This window comes from Grampus griseus (assembly GCF_964374135.1).
Source record: "Grampus griseus genome assembly, chromosome: 3".
Lineage (NCBI taxonomy): Eukaryota > Metazoa > Chordata > Mammalia > Artiodactyla > Delphinidae > Grampus > Grampus griseus.
Genome location: NC_139019.1, coordinates 122,714,136 through 122,735,833, shown reverse-complemented (window position 1 = coordinate 122,735,833; position 21,698 = coordinate 122,714,136). Strand labels below are relative to the sequence as shown.

At 40.2% G+C, this 21,698-nt stretch overlaps 1 protein-coding gene across 5 annotated transcripts in view; it reads left to right on the top strand.

Moving 5' to 3' along the window:
- PPP2R2B (protein phosphatase 2 regulatory subunit Bbeta) overlaps positions 1 to 21,698 on the top strand; it is a gene marked incomplete at its 5' end in the record, with an annotated part of 454,413 nt that overhangs the window by 174,608 nt on the left and 258,107 nt on the right. Inside the window, one exon of one of the 5 annotated variants that reach the window (XM_082651308.1) lies at positions 8,119 to 8,155. The exons of the other annotated variants lie outside the window; for them this stretch is intronic. Within the exon in view, the coding sequence (XP_082507434.1) occupies positions 8,119 to 8,155 (37 nt within the window). Of the gene's footprint in view, positions 1 to 8,118; positions 8,156 to 21,698 lie in introns of those variants that run through there. 5 annotated transcript variants of the gene reach the window in all.

The window sequence follows — 21,698 nt, the reverse complement described above, 5'->3', positions numbered from 1 at the left end:
TACATAGGAAAAGAATAGAGGCTGTGAGAGAACAAAATATATGCTCACTGATGAAAATCGGGACTGTAAAGAAAAGTGTAAAACAGAAAGTCGAATTTAGCTCTGAACATAATCATTACAAACATTTCTTGATGTATTTTCTTCCAGGCTGCTGTGTGTGTGTGTGTGTGAGAGAGAGAGAGAGAGAGAGAGAGAGATGGATGAATAAAGGAATTATATGAAAAATATTATCATACCTATGTTTGTTTCGGTCCCAAACACAATACTATGAGCATTCTTCTGTAACATCCTATAGTTAAACCATAATTTTACCAATCACTCAATGCTGGAAGTTTGGATTATTTCCAGGATTTTGATGTAATATTTGTGTGATAAATGATTGCATGCATCTAAATCATCTCTCAGGTTATTTTCTTAGAACAAGTGTCTAAAGTCAAGATTACCGGGTTAAATGGTACGAACGATTAAGTTTCTAGAGAAGATCAATAAATTGCGTTCTAAAAAGTGGTACCAGTGAGTGCCTTTGTAATTGCTATGGCTCTTTCCTACTTTTGTTTGGTCCGTGTTTTGCCTCTACTTCACGTTGTCACTCGTTTTCAGTGTGTTTAAGTTCATCCTAGAGAATGTACGTGGGGTGAAAATCAGAAAAAAAAGTCATGAAGATATAATTAATGAGCTTTCATTTGATCCCGTTGCCCTTGTCCCTCCCCAAAGCCCCGGGTCCTCTTACCCTTCCTAGTGGGAAAACAAGCTCAGTGCTCAGCCTCCGCTATTAAATACATGGGTAAGTAGCTTGCTCTCTGGGATTTAGTTGCCCACCTACGTTAAATAAAATGACTTTCCTTGTTCCCAGGCATCAGTTGTAGATAAGTATATGGAACCTGGTGACCCAGAAATGTTAATTTTCTTCAAACTGGTGAGTAGGTAATTTCAAAGAATGATTGACCCAATATGACAACCAGTATGGTTGTTTAATGAGCTAGCCTCTTGTGGGGCTCAAATCTGACGTTTCTGAAAGCTATGTTAACCTTTTCTTGTTATTACTATATGTGGTTGAATGCAGTTTGAACCTAGATAAATCTGAGAAAACTAGACTCTATCGTTGGCTCAAGATTTCCAGACATCTCTAATTTCCCTCCAAAACTTGAGAGCATGATTTGATGGAAATGAAAAGTAAAAATCTTATAAACTACCACTGGGATTACATTTTTAATGAGTGATTTTTACTCCAACAACCGTCGAACAATGCAGAGGTTAATTAGGTATAACTTATAGTCAGGCCTCTACACTCCCAGTTCTTCTGCATCCATGGTTTCAACAAACCATGGACTGTGTGGTACTCAAGTATTTACTATTTTAAAAAATATCCGTGTTTAAGTGGACCCGTGTAGTTCAAACCCATGTTGTTCCAGAGTCAGCTGTATGTTGGCTGTCTGTAGTTCATCAGTCTTTGGGGATTATAGTTGGGAGTCCGTCTGAAGTCTCAGTTCATTTGGCTTGAATACTTGGGGCACTTTTCTCCCTCTAGACTATCTGGAGGTATTGCAGTAAGAAGACCACATTCTTTGACTTTTTTTGTTTAAACTTTTATGAAGTATTAAAAAATGATACACAGTTTGTGACCTAAGCGTTCAGTAGATAAAATTTAAAAGATGCATGGCTGGCTGGCTGGCTGGCTGGGTAGATGGATGGATGGACAGTTCAATGGATAAAGATTTGTGTGGTTAGTGGGTGATCCAGTTCTTCCTCAGAGTTCTAAAAGTATTAAAACAGCTTCTATAAACGTTAAGTTTCAACAATGATTTGAGATGGTAATGTTAAAATCTACCTCTCATCTCCTTTCTCTGCTGTCTGGAAGGCCAGGGCAGGCGGGATGGAGTGAAAGAGTATTGATTAGGGCAGCACAGATGCATGGGGACAGGCTTCCAGGAATTCATCAGTGGTTCTAGTTTAAAAGGAAAAGATATGACAGAGGGGAGAAGAGCTGCCCTGGGACCCTGAGCTTAACAGGAGAGACTGGGACAGCTCAGTGCCTCCAACTGATGTCTCTCACAATGATTATTAATATCTAATATCCCACTCCAGGTCTGTAGGATTAGCCTGGGTGAAAATAACATACTATGCTTTGGAAGTCAGAACTCTCTGGTTACTTCATAGGACGTAGGAGGAAAGATTTGGGTGCAGTTCCATTTGTGAACAAGGTGTATTTCCTTATGGGTTCTCTGACCCCTCACAGCGTCAGAGATCAAAAACCTGCTAAGGTCTCCCCAGGACCTGAAGAACTGTGCACTGTGGTGAAAAATGCAAAAGGAGTCTGATTACCATATTGTACTTCTGCTGCCAACATGCTTACTCAGTCCCTAAGCTTTCTCAGCACAATTTGAGATGGAAATTTTCTGATCAGAATTTTTCCTATAAGTCTAAGAAACTTGGATTTGAGCCCATTGTGCAGGCCAGGTCTTTTCTTTTTCCAGTTACTTGACAAGCAGGTTGCCTTTGAGTCACTCATATATGGACGGCCTTAATCTAGACGTTGGCACATGCTGAAGAGGCAAAACACATTTTCCGCCTTTTGTTTGACCCTTTAAGAAGATTAGTCTGTTCACGATTTTCTCCTGTGCTTATAAGCCTTACTGTTTACTGCCTGTCCCTTTGTTTACCTGAGTCTCTCCCAACTGATCTTCAAACCAGGCAGGCTGGCTTGTGCAGGGTCCTCACTACCCCAGGCCATTCCTGCTTCCCTGCTCCTATAAGTACCCGTTTCCCTTCCCTGGTACCTATGTGACCTGCCTCCAATCCAGATTTTCCCATGACATTTTTCTTGAATTCCTTGAATTATTTAATCATAACAACAATCCTGTGATGTATAGGTCTCATTCCCATTTCATGAATGAGAAACCTGAGGTCCAAGGTCAGACAGCCTGCCAGAAAGAGGCAGACCGAATGTTGTCTCCCCAACTGGAAAGAAATTCCCAGAACGCAGTCATCACATCTTTACCCCTTTAGTTTATCCTACAGAGGACAGTGTAGTGCTTGGTGTACAGGTGCTTAGTAAATGGTTTTTAAACTGGATTTGAGTTTGAGAGTAAATTGATTATGTCTCTGTAGTTAGGACAGCAGCCAGTTACATATTCTTTACGTGGGAGTTTGAACTTGGAGCTCCCTCTTCACATATTGAAGCCAGGTTCTCCTATGCCCACTAGGGTTTAAAGGTACAAGGGTGCTGTCAAAAGATGTGCTTTTTGCAATCACTTGGAAATCATACCAGCTAATTAAGAGCATGACCCATTATTTATTCGTTCATTTGTTTACGTGTTTGTTTTTTACTCTTTAACCATTCAGCAAGTATTGATTAAGCAATTGAAACGTTAGTCATGCCATGTGAGTTGGTATATGATAGCATCCAAATGAAAAAAGTGTATAAAGGGTTATTAACATTGGTTATGGGGGGTGAGGGGAGAAGTAAGCAAAAAAAAGACAATTCAAAATAGTAAAGTTCACCACATCCATGATCTATATAGTATGATTCCTCCTGTATGTGTGAATTGTGAGAATTCAACAAACAGGATGGTTATCAAAATATTAATGATGGTTATCTCAGGCTGATGGAACTTTTAGTAATTTTTACTATTTATCTTTATATTTTCTAATGTATGACAGTTTTCAATAAGTATTATGCATTGTTTACATACTAAAAATTATAAAGCTGTTATTGGGGTGAAAAATAATTCATGGAGTGTCTATTATGTGTGAAGAACAGGCCACTGGATATCAAGGTAGTAAATAGTCACCTGAGTTCTTCTCTTTACTTTGAAGTCACATTAATAATTCTTCAAATGAAAATCAGCTGGAACCCTGGAAAAGCAGTGAAAAGTGGACACTAGTAATTGTCACATTCTGTAACAAGAATTCCATTCAAGTTCTCGTACCTGTAGGTCTGGGTGAAAGGGCTTTGGCAATGAGCTTGGCCCTTAGGTCCAGAGCCCCTTTGGTCCTGTCTCTTGGCTTAAACAATAAGGGTAAGAGGATACCTCTGAGTTCAACCAATCACTCCATAATGGGGCGGGGGAAGGGTCTGGATGAGTCAGTTAAAATCAATTGCAGTGATGGAAAAGCCATCTTAAGAATAAACGTCCTAGAGCCCGTGGGCCAGCACCAGCCCCTCTGCACATGAAGGATCTCACAGTCTGGACTTATTGACACGGAAGGTGGTTTTAATTACCCTGAAGGAATTTCTGGTATGTTTTGCCAAAGCCAGTCTTAAAGTGTTTAATCGGTGGTTTAGTGACGACCAGACCCACTGGAGAGGCCTGCACTCGGGGGGACAGCTGGTTCAACGTGTCGTGTATTGCAGAGTGGCTGTGAGTAACAGAGCGTAGGTATGTTTTATCAGAGAAGCAGAAGCAGGAAAATGAGATGATCCTGGCTTTGAAAAGTTTGGCATGTCTTATGTCTGAGAAACCTTGGTTTCCTTCCCAGTCATTGACCATGATCTAAGCATCCTCTGTAACCTCTGTTTTGGGTATACTGAAGGTAAACTTTGGTAAGATGATCCAACGCCAGAGTTTGAGTGACCAATCAAGCAATCAGCTTTATAGCTTTACAGCCAGCAACTTGAAAAAAAATGAATTTACCTCTCCAAATACAGGCACAGGGAGAATTTAGACTTTTACCTGTTCGTGTTGGCCACAGAATATTTTAAGAAAAGAGGTATAATAGGAAAAGCAGGATGATGGTGTCACATCACAAGGCCATGTTAATCTATCAGATCACTTAAGGGGGAACCATAGTCCAAGATAAATGAAAGGGCACCAGAGAAATTGTTTACTTGATTTTTTATACAGCAGGTTCTTATTAGTTACCTATTTTATACATATTAGTGTATATATGTCAATCCCAATGTTTACTTGATGTTTATCTCTTTGCTCTTGAACCTTTTGGTTGAATCCTCTCAGTGAGATGTAAAAACAATCAATAGTAGTAAAATACTATCTTTTATTCATCTCTCCAGATTTAACTCCAGATGGAGTTTCTTTTTTTCTCCCAGCATAAAAATGCCCTTTTTCCTGTCTCCTGTCACTGCTGTCCCAAGCAATCTACATATAGGCTAATTTCTGCTCTGATGTAGACATGTGAGGGTGAATAGCTTGGCACCTTGAATAGGCATCTAACCGTGTCTTTGGCAAAATATAATGAGCCCCCATTTGCTGAGCCTCGGAGAGTGTCTCTGTCACGTTTAGTGACATAATGGTTTGCCGATAATCCTTTTTGCTTGCATGGAAAGGCTTCTCAGCTTGTTTCACAGGAACATTCACTGACCTAGGGATTTGCAAAGGTTGTAGAGAAGCAAGGTCATTGGAAATGAATCCCTCTTAACCGTCAAAACAACTGAGCGAGTAGTTCCATGGGTGTTCTTGCTACAGCTGCTAATTATCAGTTTTAAACAGTCCTCTTCCTCTTACCTTTCAAATTAGTCTGTCAGTAAACCAACTTCTTAGCTAACCAGGTTGATACACTGGCCGCCAAATTTTAGGCGAGGAAGGAGTTACATAAAATAATAATCCCATCTCATACTTCTGACAGGGTTTTATATTTCTGCAAAGTATTTTCACAGTTCTTATCTACTATGCACAAAAAATTTGGAGAACAAGTTTTATTTTGTCTCATTTTCTCGGTGAGAAAACAGATCCGGTGGAGTTAAGCGGCTTGCCCATGATCACATAGCTGGTTTGTGGTGGAGACATGACTGAGGTCCAGAGATTCTGATTCTGAAAACAGAGCTCTTCCCATGATATTAGAATACTAAATAAATCAACTTTCATTGAACTCTCAACTAGATGAAATCTTGCAGTTTTGGGAAAAGGTATTCATTTTTGCTGACTCTCTCTGTGAGATGTTGGCCACCTACATGCTTAGCACAAGGTTCTTTGGGTAGAGCAACGTGGCATGTTACCCTTTGATTGTTGGGCTTGGGTGTGGGATATGTCTTATTCCTAAGGTTGTTCATTGTTACTCTTGCCAAATGGGCAGCTTTGGGGGCCACTCTCCTAGCCAGTGGTGCAAGCCTCAAAGAGGTAGTGTTTGGTGATCATAAAGATGTAGAGAAATCAGTGAACTTAGTTCTATTTCAAGACTGCGTACAGCACCCAGATATCTAACTCACAAATATCTGCCGTATGGAACAAGTAAGAAGATAGGTGAGAAAGACAGTGAATTAATCATCACTGACACCATCCTTATCCCTGGAAACTTAATATAAGGGACGGGAAGTTACATTTACTGAGTGTTTTTTACCTGCTCAGTACATATTTTGCTTCCTTTACATTTAATTACGTGAGCAGTGTATTCTTTATTAAGAAGATGGGCTCATTACTTAAATCCTCTAACTATAGTTACCCATATGTAAAATCATGACAGTGGTAACCGCCTTCCATGGTGTGGTAAGGATTAAGTGAGATAGTAGTTGTACGATGGTTAATTCAGTACCTGACACAGATTGAACATTCATTAAATGGTTGTTTGATTGTTGGTTGTCTTTAGTATTTCTAGAAGCCTTAAATGGTCCTAAGTGTTATTTGCGCTGGGCCAAACATTCTTTCTGCCCTCCAAGTCCCTAGAGTTCAGGATTATACTAAAAAGATATACTCAAAGGATTAAGGACCCTGACTCTGGAAACCACTGGCTTTGTTTCCTGACTCCACCACTTGCTAGTTCTGTGACCTTGGGCGAGTAATTGAACCTGTGTCAGCCCAGGTGCCTCCCCTTTAGAATGAGGATAGCAATGCTTAACTTCCTAAGGTTGCTGTGAATATTAACTACTACAGTGTATATGATGTGCTCGGGACAGTGCCAGGTACATGGTATGTAATAATGGCTAAATAATGTTAGGTTGTCTTTTCATTAATATTCATTCAGTTATCTAACTATCCTGAAGCAGAATCATGACTGTCAAAAGATGGTGGTTTTGGTTACAAAACAGGGGAGAAGTAAGTTAATATCTCAACCTTAATCTTTGATGTAGTATCAGTTCTGGCTGGTGGTGATCGGTCCGTTTTAAATAATAAATATAATCTCATATAATAATAAATGGAATCTTATGAGAATCTAAGCCAACTGCTGGTCTTTTCTGAATAAGAAATAAAGCATTAGGAAACAAAAATCCATTATCTACTCTAGGCACCATCAGTAGGATAGTTTTTAAAGGTAATAGCTTTGAGATATTAAAAAATTAATGATAATAGATTAATTATAAACCTCTCTTTCTATATTAGTGTTATGTTGAAGCTTCCTATTAAGCTTCCTATTATGGCTTAATTTCGTTGTTTTTGAAAGAACCTTGCTTTATTTTTAGTACTTTTTATATTGCCTTATTCGTAGATTCTGCCAAAGTATAATCTTATACCTGTGAGCACTTTGCGAGAAAAGGAGCCTCTTCTAATCAATGATTAGAAGTCAAATGACTTGCTCCTGTTTCTGAGTAGTTCCAATTGCTTAAAAGTGGTTCTGTGTATCAGAGCAGTCTCTCTTTTTTTACCCACTGCTCCTAGCACTACACTATGAAGACTTACCTCAAAGCTTGGTCCTATGCACGTGATCCCTCTTCCAATAAAGATAGCTTTCCTAACCGCAGGCCTCCCCCAAACTCCCTAGATGCCCGATGCCTGTTGTTTTCCACTCTGATGCTATTAGAATCACCTGAAGTGTTTGTTAAACACACATTGCTGGGCTCCCCCCAGAGTTTCTAATTTACTAGGTCTGGGGTGGGGCCTGAACGTTTGCTTTCTAATGGTTTCCCAGGTGATGCTGCTACTGCTGGTCTAGAGCAACGCTTTGATAACCACTGCTCTTCAAAACCCAGCCCAGTTGCTGTCGAGAAGGCTGAAGCACAGAGAGGTTTTGTAGTGTGGGTGGTGTCACCTCATTAGCCTGGACTTTGACAGGTCGGGGGCAACCTCACACAAAGATGCTAGCGAGGAATCTGGGGAGTGTGTAACGCACCTGTGTACGTTAACAAACGTGGAAGCTTCACTACCTTCTGGAGTCTGGATCTGAGCCCCGTGTTTGTCGCAGAACCCAAGGGAGAACACAAGACAGAGAATAGTGGCATGGTAATGAAGCATGAATTATCCAGAGGAAAGCACCTGTGGAAACAAAGGTATTAGTATGATTATTTATACCTACTCTTGTTAATAAAATAGCAACATGGAAGGGTTGACTAGTTCCCATTGCTTAAAAGTTGTTCTGTGGGTCCCAAATCCACTCATTCGCATTTGAAAAAAAAAAGTATAAATCGGAAGCATCGCTGAACTTACTCTTCTAAGAACTAAGAACATGTTTTGATGACGTGCGTTGGTTCACAGCAAAGACAAATAATAATTAGCCAAGAAGCTACCAGGAGAGAAGGATTAGGCTAGATAAGAATAGACCCTACTTTATAGATGCTTAAGAGGTATGTAGAATAGGCTAGCGAACCAGACAGATTTATTAACTGTTCTAACAGATAAAAGGGTTGGGGTCAGCAGGCGAAGACAGACAATATGGGCTTCTATACTGGAATCCCTTTCAGTGTAACCCCTAAACAGTCCCACCTGATTTGGAGGAGGTAGCATGAAGACATCTGCTGGCTTGTTTTTATTTATTTCTTGAAACAGTACAGGGAGTCTCTTTAGCTTGAGAGCCTCCACATTTGGCTGTATTTTGGGGGCCCTGGAAAATAAAATTTAGTGCAAAAGAACAATATATTTTTATTTAAGAAAAAAGAATCATCAGAGATTTTCCCTTGAGGTGGAATTTGTAACAGAGGCAGGTAAGAACTCTGGGGCGGAGCAAAGAGTAAGAGATTCAGAAGAGAAGAGCTCCTTTTGAGAGAAGGAATGGGGAAAGAAGAGTTTCCAAATAAATATTTAATATAGGGAAATGAAATGGAAAGGTGGTTAATGACTTAGTGGGAGAAGAAAAGAAAGAGCAGATGTGTGTATTTATATGTACGTATGTTCGTTTATACATGTTCTCCATCAGTCTATGGATAAGGCTGTGTCAGGCGTTGGTGTCCCAAAGGAATTATGCAACTTTAGCTTTATACTTTTCTGTAGACTCCATACAGGTTATATTTCTTAATGTGCTTTTTAAAATAAGATAATAGGAGAGCAGGGTTTGTTTTTAAATAATACCTTGCGGTGCTTGTGATGTGGAGTTCAGCTCTTTCCTTGCTACAGAAAAATTTACATTTTTCTGTCTGACTTATTTTAATAATGGGTTTATGTCTGTTATCATTTCAATGTACTTTTCTTTCATTCCTGTCATCCAAGTCACATTTTCAATGCATTCTAATATGGTATTGATTGGAGGGCTGAGTTTTATTTTCATCGTGTCTCACCAAGTCCAAATATCTCTGAAAAATACCTTCAAAGTTAAAAGACGGTGCCCTTGGACTTCCCTGGTGGTCCAGTGGTTAAGACTCTGCGCTTCCAGTGCAGGGAGCCCGGGTTTGATTCCTGGTCAGGGAACTAAGATCCCACATGCCGTGGGGCATGGCCAAAAAAAAAAAAAAAAAAAAAGATGGTGCCCTTTTCAAAATGCTCAGGGGTTGGTGACTGTAAGCACATGCATAGTTTGTGAATAAGCATGAGGTATGAAATGAATGAGTGTGTGTGTGTGTATTAACATCAGTGCCATTCGAGGCATTATTTTCAGAAGTTAAGGTACTTTCTTCAGAAATGGACTCCATTAGAATTTGGTTAAGATTGCCTTGAGTTTTCAACGAGAGGTGAAGATTATGTAATAGCAGTATAAGGCATGAAGTCATGTGTTGCAATCTCTGATTGCCCAAATTGTGCTCCAAGGAGAAATAATACTTTAATATGTAGCAGCAGATTGGTATGAAAGGAGTCTGCCATTCATTCTTTTATTTACTAAGTATTTATTGAGCACTTACTATGTGCTGTGCTTTGTACCGGGGATGTGAGAGTATAGTATACATACCTGGACTCTTCTGTTAAGGAACTCATGCCCTAGTGGGGGACACAGACAGGACAACAGGCAGTTATTATGTAGTCTGAGAAGTTCTGTGATGGGGGAGGGACAAGGGACTGTAAGATGATGGGGGAGGGCTCAGAGGAGGGCTCATGAAGAAGGAGATGGCTAAGCTGACACCTGATGGTTGAGGAGGAGTAAGGTGAAGGGAAGAGGGATGAAGTGCTCCAGGTAGGGCGGATGGTATGGTCAGAAGATAACGGGTTAGTCCTACCTGACTTAGTTAGTAGTTGCTTGACTTAAGAAAAAAAGCCCATCTTGGAGATTTAGTTTCCTTACCTTCCTGCGGGGGAAGATAGATGTTGATATCGGTAGTTGCAAAGATGGTGGTCCTGACAGGTGGTGGGGATTGGGGTGGGGGTGGAGAAAAAGGTAAACAGTAGCAGTTCACATTTCCTGAGCACTTATTAGATGCCATGTTTAAGTATATTAAACATTTTCCATGCATTAATTACCTATCAGAGTTTCACAATCTCTGTATGAGGTAGGCACCCTTATCTCTGTTTTACAGATGAGAAAAGTGAAGTTCAGAAAGGCTACATGACTCGCTCAAGGTCACCCTGCTAGTAAGTGGAAAAGCCAGGATTTAAAAACAGAAGTTGACTCTAGAGCCCACATTTTCTATCATTACTATGCTGTTCATAATCTAACTTTTTCACAGGGCTGATGGAGAGATGAGTGGGGCAATTCATTTGAAAGAGCTTTTTAAACTGCATGGAGTGCTCGCTTCGGCAGCACATATACTAAACTGCGTGGAACTCTGGGCTGTCACTGTACGTGTTGAGCTGAGGCATGAGTCCTGTTCTCGGCAGCTAACCTAGAATAAAAAGGAAAACTGCTTTCAGCCATATATGGGCTGCTGTTTCTGGCCTTGTTAGCGACCCCTCTAATTCCATGGCCTCAGCACATTAGTAGTCAAAAGTGGCTCTCCCTGGGGGACATGTTTTGAAGCAACAGAACGTTAGATGAGATGGACCATGGATTTGCTCCCAAAAGACAATTGTTATATTAGAAAGTCCTCAAACAGGACTTCCCTGGTGGTGCAGTGGTTAAGAATCCACCTGCTAATGCAGGAGACATGGGCTCGAGCCCTGGTCCGGGAAGATCCCACACGCTGCAGAGCAACTAAGCCCGTGCGCCACAACTACTGAGCCTGAGCTCTAGAGCCCGTGAGCCACAACTACTGAAGCCCGCGTGCTGCAACTACTGAAGCCCGTGCGCCTAGAGCCTGTGCTCCGCAACGAGAGAAGCCACAGCAATGAGGAGCCCACGTACCGCAATGAAGAGTAGCCCCCGCTTTCTGCAACTAGAGAAAGGCCGCGTGCAGCAACGAAGGCCCAACGCAGCCAAAAATAAATAAATAAATAAGTAAATAAGTAAGTAAACAAATAAATAAATAAATTTTAAAAATAGAGAATGTGTTTGGGAGTGTTCCTCCCTCTGCTAAAAAAAAAAAAAAATCCTCAAACATTTGAGATCATTAATCTCTGTTAATCACTCCATGCCCACTCTGATTGTTCGGCACAAAATGAAATGGAAGCTTGGCAACTATCCAGTTCTTTTCAAGATCGTGGCTTCTAATACGGATAATTCAAAGCCCCAAATGGACTCTAAAAAATTCTGGAGTACCTGGTTGACATAAATATATATACATGTGTATATATGTGTGTGTGTGTGTGTGTGTGTATATTTTTTTTTCCTCTGCCTTGCCTCCACTTTTTTGCCAAATAGACTCTCTTCCTGTCACCTCGATGTTTTTGACAGTTTCCCCAACATGCTCCTTGCATTTGTCTGCACTCTAATCAGCCATTGTGTTGTGAACTTTGGGCTGTCTGCTAGTGTCACACAAGCAGGTCTGTGTTGCTGGCCAATGCGTTAGCCTCCATTGGGAGTAACTGAGAATGTTCAGAGAGAGGCAGTTGCAAACTCTTTGGGCACAGAGTGCACATCTCCACTCCAAAGGGAGTGGCTGGTTGTAATCTAGTGTAGGGAGATCCGCAGTGAACTAAAATAATGAATTCTTCTGCAACATAGTTCAATTCCAGAGGCTAATTGTTAGTTTGTTTAAGTCCCACTTGAGGCCCTGATAAGGGGGTTTTCCCTTTGGAAGCTTGATTGAGCTAATGTGAAAGGCAAGACTGTAATTCAGATATACTAGTGCAATGCAAACAGTTTCATGTATTAATGGTCACTAATGACTTGTAATCAAGCTATGATTTGTTAGGTTGAAAACAAAGACGCAATTAGTTTATTTGTTCAGGGGTGTAAATGGAAGAATTTATCCATTTGCTGATTGTTCTTTTCCATTGGAGACGGTCGGCTGGAGCATTAGACTTGAGCTGTGGGACCTCGGGGCTGCCACTGTCTGTTCCTGGGATTCTCCCAGCTTCCTGACCGACACCTCTTAAGTCTACCACCTTCATCAAAAGGGGACGAAGAGGATAACTGTTCTGGTGCCCTTTCTCTGTGGCCTTTCCTCTTGCAAATCAAGCCCCTTCAGTACTATTTTTTCTCTTTTTGCTCCACTCTGGTCCCAAACTTCAACTAGTTGATTTTCTCAAAGTATGACCATTCATTCAGCAAACATGTAACACGTAATTATTGAGGGCCAGTTATGCTCCAAACACCATCTTAGGCCTTAAGTTGTATAATGGTTTTCAAGAGTCTTGACTCAATCTTTGCAAGGTTTACAGTCTTTCCATAGATGTCTTTAAAATTTTCTGCGACATTAACTACTCCTTTCAGTGCTTATCACTAAAACCCAACGAAGACTCCTTTGGTATGAAACAGATGCTCTGTTGGGATATGCATCTTTGAGAACAAGGCACTTTGATCCTTCAGGGTACACCAAAACTGGCACTAGAGATTTTGAGGAATTATAATGACTCCTTAGAAAAGATATACCTGATGTCTTCCCTAATCTTTTATTTAACCCGAGGAAGCAAATACATTAAAATCCTTATGGGAGGGACTTCCCTGGTGGCACAGTGATTAGGAATCCACCTGCCAACGCAAGGGACATGGGTTCGAGCCCTGGTCTGGGAAGATCCCGCATGCCGCAGAGCAACTAAGCCCGTGAGCCAAAACTACTGAGCCTGCGCTCTAGAGCCCGCGAGCCACAACTGCTGAGCCTGCGTGCCACAACTAGTGAAGCCCGTGCACCTACAGCCCATGCTCCGCAACAAGAGAAGCCACTGCAATGAGAAGCCCGTGCACCACAACGAAGAGTACCCCCCACTCACCACAACTAGAGAAAGCCCGCGTGTAGCAGCAAAGCACAACACAGCCAAAAATAAATAAATACATTTTAAAAATAAAAATAAATCCTTATGCGAGACCATGACATTAAAACATAAAATCCTTTCATCCTTCATCAAGTGGAAACACTGTGATCCACTTGATACCACAGAGCAATAATGATACAGGTTATCCCAGTGAGACATTTCATTACTTGAGATCATGTTGAGACAATGGGAATGATCGCACTCCCATAGCACATGACTTCTTTCCTCATCAGAACTAATCCCACACTCACCTGAAATTCACTAATCTGAAAGGACCATCAGTCTGTGTTGACTGTCTCCTCCCCTGGAAGGTGAGAACCTTGTGTCTCTTGCTCAGCATTTATCCCAGGGTCTAAAACAGTGCCTGACATATAGTAAATATGCTCAGTAAATATTTGTTGAATAAAATTTAGGCGCAATGATGAGAGCTTGAAAGCTAATAGTATCATTTGGGATTTTGTGAAAAAAAGCAGAATTGATGACAATGATCTTAAGAATTAGGACTGGTAAACAACTGGTACCATAGCTGACCTCATCTGCGTAGGATTGTTTTTTACGTCCCCTTTACGTTCACTTCCACATAATATCCATTTCAATGCATTAATGACCCGTACGATAAAAGGGACTTCCTATACCTTTGGAAACTACTGGAACCTACCAGTGATATTTCTTATACTCATCACAAGGGTAACCGATCAAATTTCTAGTGTGAACTGTCGTATTCTTCAGAAGTCAGTGAGGAGCGTTGACGTTCAGGGATGCCTTGGCAATAGTGTAGGTGGGTGGTGTGGTCACTTTTCATTCATTTATTTAATAGATATTTAGGGAACACTTATTGTGTGCCAGGCGTGGGGTTAGATGCCAGGAATATGGAGTAACAAGGCCATCTGGGGAAATACATTAACCAAAGAATAACAAAGATAAATATACAGTTGTGACTGTGACAGGCTCTGCAGAGGAAGAATTTGTGGTGCTATGAGAGTGACCTGGTCAGGGGACGCGCCCCTGGTGAAGAGGGGATTGGGCTAGATCCTGAAGCGGTAGTAAGAGTTAGCTGTGTTGCAGAGGAGATGCAAAAATATATGTATAGTAGTAGCAGTAAGGAGAGTGTGTGTCCAGAGAAGTGAAAGGTGACCCGTGTGGCTTGAGTTCCCACAAGGTAAGCATTAGACAGAAGCCGGATCTTGCAGAACCTTGAGGGCATATGAGGACTTTATTGCTTTTTATCCTAGGAGTCAAAGGACATGTTAAAATATTTAAACGTAGGGAAGATGGGGAGCAGTGACCAAATTTGTTTTTTGAAATCTGGCTGCAGTGTAAAGGGCAGAATGGGAACAATCCAGTCTAGGTTGACAGAGACGAGTGATTTGGTCATATGAAACTGGTACACAATCTACGTAATATATGCCCATGTGAGGCAGTCCCCATATAAAGCACGTACCCTTCCAAGACATTCAAGATGAGCTTCTCCATGGTATAACATAGACCTCTTCAAGTCTCCTCTGTGTCATTCACACACACCCAGACATAAATTAGCATCATTAATGCAGCAGAGTGGCACATTAGTGCCCAGTTCCCCATCCAGCTGATGTATGGCTTGAGCATCTTTCCCTTTGTACTTTCCCCTTCTCCTTCAAAGGCTGTTCTCAGGTCTCATTTTCCTTCCCAGAAGTGTGAGATTGGTTTTTCTGCTGTGCTGTTAGAGTCCTCCACCACTTAGGGTCTAATCCGCCGTGGCTTTGTTCCTGTTTGTCAGGAACCTCGAGCATATATTAAGACATTATACAGGGTGGAAGCTGTATTTTGACAATGATTATGCCCATTATCTGTTTTAATACATGTAAATTGCTGTGGAGAAACAAACCATTTTATGCCACTTGAATCCTTTTCAGGGAAGCCTGAATCCTTTTTGCGTAGCTTAGATGTATTACTGTCATTTTCCCTTCACGAAGTTGAATAAACACACTTAAATCAGACCTCGGTAAATGCACCCTCTTTTACTGTTGCCCTTATAAATTGTTGTGAGTTTAGTCTTTGAAATCCATATTTGGTGACATCTGTAAATTCATCTGTAGTCCCTTCCAGAGTTGGAATTGTTTGGTAAACCCAACATGTGTATTATATGTGGCAAGCACTGTACTTGGGGTACAGCGGTGAATAAGGAAGAATGTTACCTTTAAGAAGCTTACAGTCATTGCCCAGTGTTGGCGTGGGAATTTACAGATAAGCAAGGGCAGAAGGTTAGAGTGATCCACGTGGTAATAGATTAGAGTTGGAGACATCAGAGGGAACTCCTGTTTAAGTTTATATAGATACACATGATTGCATAGGGAAGTATTTATGTGTAGATACACGGAGTTGTATACCTACATATATTTATTTCTGTGTCAGCTGAGAGCACCTAAAAGAAATGACACCCCAGTAGCAACAGGCCCAACTAGCACCCAGCTCTTGATTTCTAAAACCATTCTCCAATAAAATGACCCTGGAATCCTGGGAGAAATATCTGGTTTGGGGACTGGAGAAGAAAATATATGAGATGACATCAGAGTCTCTTATAGTCCCAAAATGTAAGGAAGTGCTCAAAAAAGAAAAAAAAAAAAACCGACATTGATGAGAGTGTGTCCGAGTGACACAGGAGCTGACTGAAGGAGTTCCCAGTGGCTCAAGTGGAATAATTGGAATAAAAAAAACATAGTCATATTGAATTATATCCCAAAGTATAAAATAAATATCCATGAATCCATACTGATATGAAGAATTGAATAAATTAATAAATGGGAGAGAAGAGAAAAGTCTCCCTTGTGGACTGCCAAATAAATTATATAGAAGACCCAGCCTCACGGAACATAGCAAGTAGGCATAATTCCCCATTCCTTAAGTGTGGGCTGCACATAAAGACTTCTTTCTACAGAGTAAAGATGAGGAAGACAGGGGGGCAGGGACAGGAAGCATAACTTTACAGAGGAGAAACCTGACAGACATTACTTCAGCTAGTGATCAAGGTCCACATGAACAGTCATAATTCATGTTGATAGTAGGCATCCTTGATAGGATGTGATGACTATGACACTTTGTCACTTTCTCTGTGATCTTTGATCAGGAGAAAAACATCAGACAAATGGCAAGGAAAGTCTGAGAAACTGCCGCAAGAAGAGGAGCCTAAGGAAACGTGACAAGTGTAACATAGTATCCTAGAAGGGATCCTAGAGCAGAAAAAGGACATTAGGTAAAAACTGAGGAAATACGAATTAAACTATGGACTTTAGTTAATAGCAATATATTAATACTGGCTCATTAATTATAACAAATGTCCTACACTAACAGAAGACATTCATAATAGGGAAAACTCTGCAAGAGGTATATGGGAATTCTCTGTGCTATGTGTTTAATTTTTGTGTAAATCTAAAACTGTTTTTAAAATTTAAAGAATAAGGAGCTTATAGTCTAGTGAGGGAATCCAGTAAGCTAGTAGGCAGTCATAATACAGTATAATGAAGGAGGATGTATAGAGTGATTGGGAGAAACAGTAGGGCATCTAACTGGTCCTTCAAATCCCGACATGACCACTTTGGACAGTTTACTTGACCCTCTGATCTTCTGTTTCCTCATCTCTAAAATGGTGATAAAACCTGCCATGAATCAATATAGACTGTGAGGTCAAACTACAGGAGCTCAAACCCCCAGCTACAGAGCTAGGTGGTTTACTAAATCTATCTGGACTTTAGTTCCTCATCAGTAAGTAGAATAATAATAGTACCTACCTCAGAGAGTTGTCCTGAGGTCTGGGGTGATACCTGTGAAATGCTTAGAACAAGTCTCGGCACACCGCGCTAGATAAATGTAAGCTTCTACTGCTGCTGTCAGCTCACAGATTTATGGGGAAGACTCAGTGGGGTGATCATGGAGAGTATCTAGCACGTGCCTGCCATGTCATAAACCCTGTGGTGGTGGTGTGATGGTAGTGGCAGTGGCAAGAAAGAGGTGCTGGAGGCCAGGAGAATGCCCTTCCCTTGAATCCTACACACCAGACGCAGTGGTCTTCTCTAACCCTACACTAAGGACAGGATAGGAGTTGATGAGGTAAAAGGAGGGTGATGGGTGTGGACTCTAGCAGAAGGAACAAATGTCCAAAAGCCAAAGGAAGTGTGGCACCATTACAGAACTTTATAGAGTTGAGAGTGGCTGGAGTGTGGAGTCTAAGGAGGGAGAAAGAGAAGTAGGTAGGGCCAGCATTATGTCAGGAATTGAAGACTGGATTCAGGATTTGGACTTTAGCCTAGGGTCACCATAAAATACTGGCTATTGTTTGAAAAAAAAATCGGTTGGAAGTGGAAGATCATTTAGGAAGCTATTTCAGTTGTACAGGTGGAGAGATCATGGTAGGGAATCTGGAAGTTGAGTTAAAGAATTTGAAGTCTAACAATAGGGCAAATATTGACTGTACAATTCTGTGAAAATCTTTTTCTGCCTATGAGTCAGACATATTATAGTATGTGATGCCTGGACAATTTCCTAGTATCTGCATAAGATTTTAAAAGTGTAGGATAATGTTAAGAAGTTTAGGTAGTGACTTTGAAACATCTACATACTTTCCACCCCTAATATATACCATCATAGAAAATTTTTTAAAAACCATAAACATAACAATCAGCTTTGCTCTGAAATGCTCTAGACCAGCATCATCCAATAGAAATGTAATACAAACCATGTGCGTAACGTTAATTTTCTATAGCCACATTTAAACAATAAAGAAAACAGGTGAAATTAATAATACATTTCACCAATATATTGAAAAATTGTCATTTAAACATGTAATCAGGATAAACATTATGAATTAGATATTTTATATTCTTTTTCTTGTCTTCAAAGCCTGGTGTGTATTTTATACTTACGGCACACGCCATTCACACTAGCCTCATTTCACGTGTGCAGTAGCCACGTGTGGCTAGTGACTGACTGTATGGGACAGCTCAGGTCTAGAGCTTTCAAACTCCTTGTCAGAAAATCTTTTTAGCTTTACACTTGCTGGTGAAATCTTTTTCAAACACGTTAGTCAACATTTCTGCCTTAATACCTGCACATGGGAAACTGACTTTAGTGCACATACTCAAATTGCCTGTTTCTTTCACTCAATTAATAGTTAGTGAATGCCCACTATATGGTAGTGGAACTCCTACTATATGAGCGTTGGTCCTGGTTTACACACTGGAGTTCTAATTGTGAGCTGACCCTACAAGTTGCCTATCCTTCCTGGAGGTTAGAAGGTCATGGAGGAGAAAGGCAAATACAAAACAAAATCTAGTAAATGAGGTAATCATAAATTATGCTGTGATGAAAACAAATGAGAGACTTTTGCTTTTATTTCTTTTGCCTTAAGAGACAGATCCAAAGAAATATTGCTATGATTTATGTCAAAGAGTGTTCTGCCTATGTTCTCTCCTAAGATTTTTATGGTTTCAGGTCTTACATTTAGGTCTTTAATCCATTTTGAGTTTATTTTTGTATATAGTGTGAGAAAATGTTCTAATCTCATTGGTTTACATGTGGTTGTCCAGTTTTCCCAGCACCACTTATTAAAGAGACTCTCTTTTCTCCATTGTATATTCTTGCTTCCTTTGTCATAGATTAATTGACCGTAGGTACCTGTGTTTATTTCTGGGCTCTATATTCTGTTGCATTGAACTATGTATCTGTTTTTGTGCCAGTACCATGCTTTTTTGGTTACTGTAGCTTTGTAGTACAGTCTGAAGTCAGGAACCACAATACCTCCAGATTTGCTTTTTTTTTCCCCCCTCAATATTGCTTTGGGAATTCAGGGTCTTTTGTGGGTCCATGTGAATTTTAGGATTATTTGCTCTAACTCTGTGAAAAATGTTTTGAGTATTTTGATAGGGATTGCCACTGTGGAAAACAGTATTGAGGTTTCTCAAAAAAACTAAAAATAGAACTACTGTATGACCCAGCAAATCCCACTCCTGGAGTTTCTGAAGAGAATGAAAATAATGATTCAAAAAGATACATGTACCACAGTAAGCAATAGATGAATGTCCATCAACAGATAAATGGATAAAGAAGATGTGGGGTGTGTGGGGTGGGGGGCATATAGACGTGTGTGTGTGTGTGTGTGTGTGTGTATATATATGTATACACACACAATGGAATATTACTCAACCATAAAAAAGAATGAAATTCTGTCATTTGCAACGATGTGGATAGAGCAGAGAGTATTATGCTTAGTGAAATAAGTCAGACAGAGAGAGACAAATGCTCTGTTATCACTTACATGTGGAATCTAAAAAATAAAATGTATTTAACAAAACAGAAACAGACTTATAGATATGGAGAACAGACTAATGGTTACCAGTGGGGAGAAGAAAGCAGGGAGGAGCAAGATAGTGGTCTGGGATTAAGAAGTACAAACTACTATGTATAAAATAAATAAGCAACAAGGATATGTTGTACACCACAGAGAAATATAGACATTATTTTGTAATAATTTTAAATGGAGTATAATCTATAAAAATATTGAAACTCTGTTGTACACGTGGAACTAATTCTGTAGATCAACTTTACTTCAGAAGAAAGAAAGAGAAAGAAAGAAAGAAAGAAGAAAAGAAAAGAAAAAAGAAAAGAGAAAAGAAAAGAAAAGAGAAAAGAAAAAGAAAAACAACAATGGGAGACTGAGATACTGGATAACCATGGTGGGACAGCTTTAGATAACCTCAGTTGAGGTGACATAAGATGGAAAATAAAGGGTGAAATTGAGTCAGCCCTACAAAAACTTGGAGAAAGAGTAGATCAATTAGAGGAAATAGCATGTACAAGAGCCCTGAGGCTCTTGACAGAATGAAAAGAAAATGATGATGGCTGAAGGTTGGTGAGGGGAGGAGAGAGTGGCATGAGATGAGTCTGTAAAGGTGGGCAGAGGCCAGGTCTCCTGGGACTTTGTAAGTCATAGTAAGGAGCTGCAGTTTTGTTTTAAGTGCTCTGAAATCTAAAGGATTTTAGGGGAAGAGATTTGTTCATTATAAAGATTTCCCTAACCTCAGATCACTACATAGATGAAACGTAAAAATTCAGTCAAGTGAAAGGTGGAAGAAAGTTTGTTCTGCACACCTCACAGTGTTATTAAAGAGAGAAAGATGGAATAAGGTATGTGAAAATTCTGTGAAGAGTATAATGATTCATAGATGCAAGTGATGAAAAGAAAGAAGTGTAAGTGCTAAGCCCAGTTGTTTTTGTTGGGCTCTTTTCATAGTGGAATTGCTTTTGAGCTCTTCTTTGTAATGGAATTGCGTTTTTCAGTGTCCAGGGTGCTTTGTGAATGGCATCTCAATTTTCTTCTCCAAAAATTAAGTTGCACAGAGTGGAGCTAGGCAGGCAGGTCTTCCACCCTGACTGTGGCTTCTGGATTTCCAGATATGTGGTTGGCTGTTTCTGAAACGAATGCTCGTAGGTGCATGGTGACATCTTGGGGGTCCTGCCAACAGCTTGTTAGTGTGTATGAAGGAGGAGCAAGGATCCAAGGAGGCCAGGGAAGAAGATGGCCTTTTATTTGTCTGGCATTTTGGAATATTTTAATACATATTTTGAAATCATTATCTCATGGTCATGATAATTCTGAAAACTAGATGAAGCGAGCAGACACCTCCAAATCATAGAAGAATGCCGAGGCTTTGAGAGATTGAGTCACATGGTTACTCGTGGGCAAAATGGACAATGAGAGTATATCTTCTAACTTGCGCTTTTTTCTCTCTTGTGACAGAACACCAGTGACTTATCTGATCCTACAGTCCATTACGAAGCGCCCCTTTTAGGAACGTATAAAATAGAGTCTGAGTTTATTGGGACCACATTTCCTTTGAGACTGTTTAAAACCTAATCTCCTGTATTCCAGTGCTGCTGAGGGCAGGGAGACAGTTTCATAATCTGTCTTATGATAAAGCAGCTTGACTGCAAGCCCCAGAGTAACTGGGTTTATGTACTTCTCCAGGTATACTGTTCGGTACACTACCAAGTGTCATTAAATAGCTAATAAGAATGATGGAATCAAGACCCTACTTGGTCGTCATTCACAGACTGACACCTGGATAATTTTCAAGCATTAGGACAGAAAGAATCTGCATTTAAAAATTATTTTAACCTAATTTACTAATTGAGAGTCTAGGAGCCAAAGTTTCTAATAGTTAGTACTTGCTTGTTATTAGCAGATAAGAAACACGGACTCTTTTCAGGTGTGTCATTTTTTTCTTTGCTTTGACTTATGGTTGGAGTGTAGTCTTTTGGAAATGATGTAAATAGAAATTTGACCCTAGTATATTTAAAATAGAGCTTCTTAAACTTTCTGGGGGGAGTGGGGTCAGGAGGCCACATGAAGCC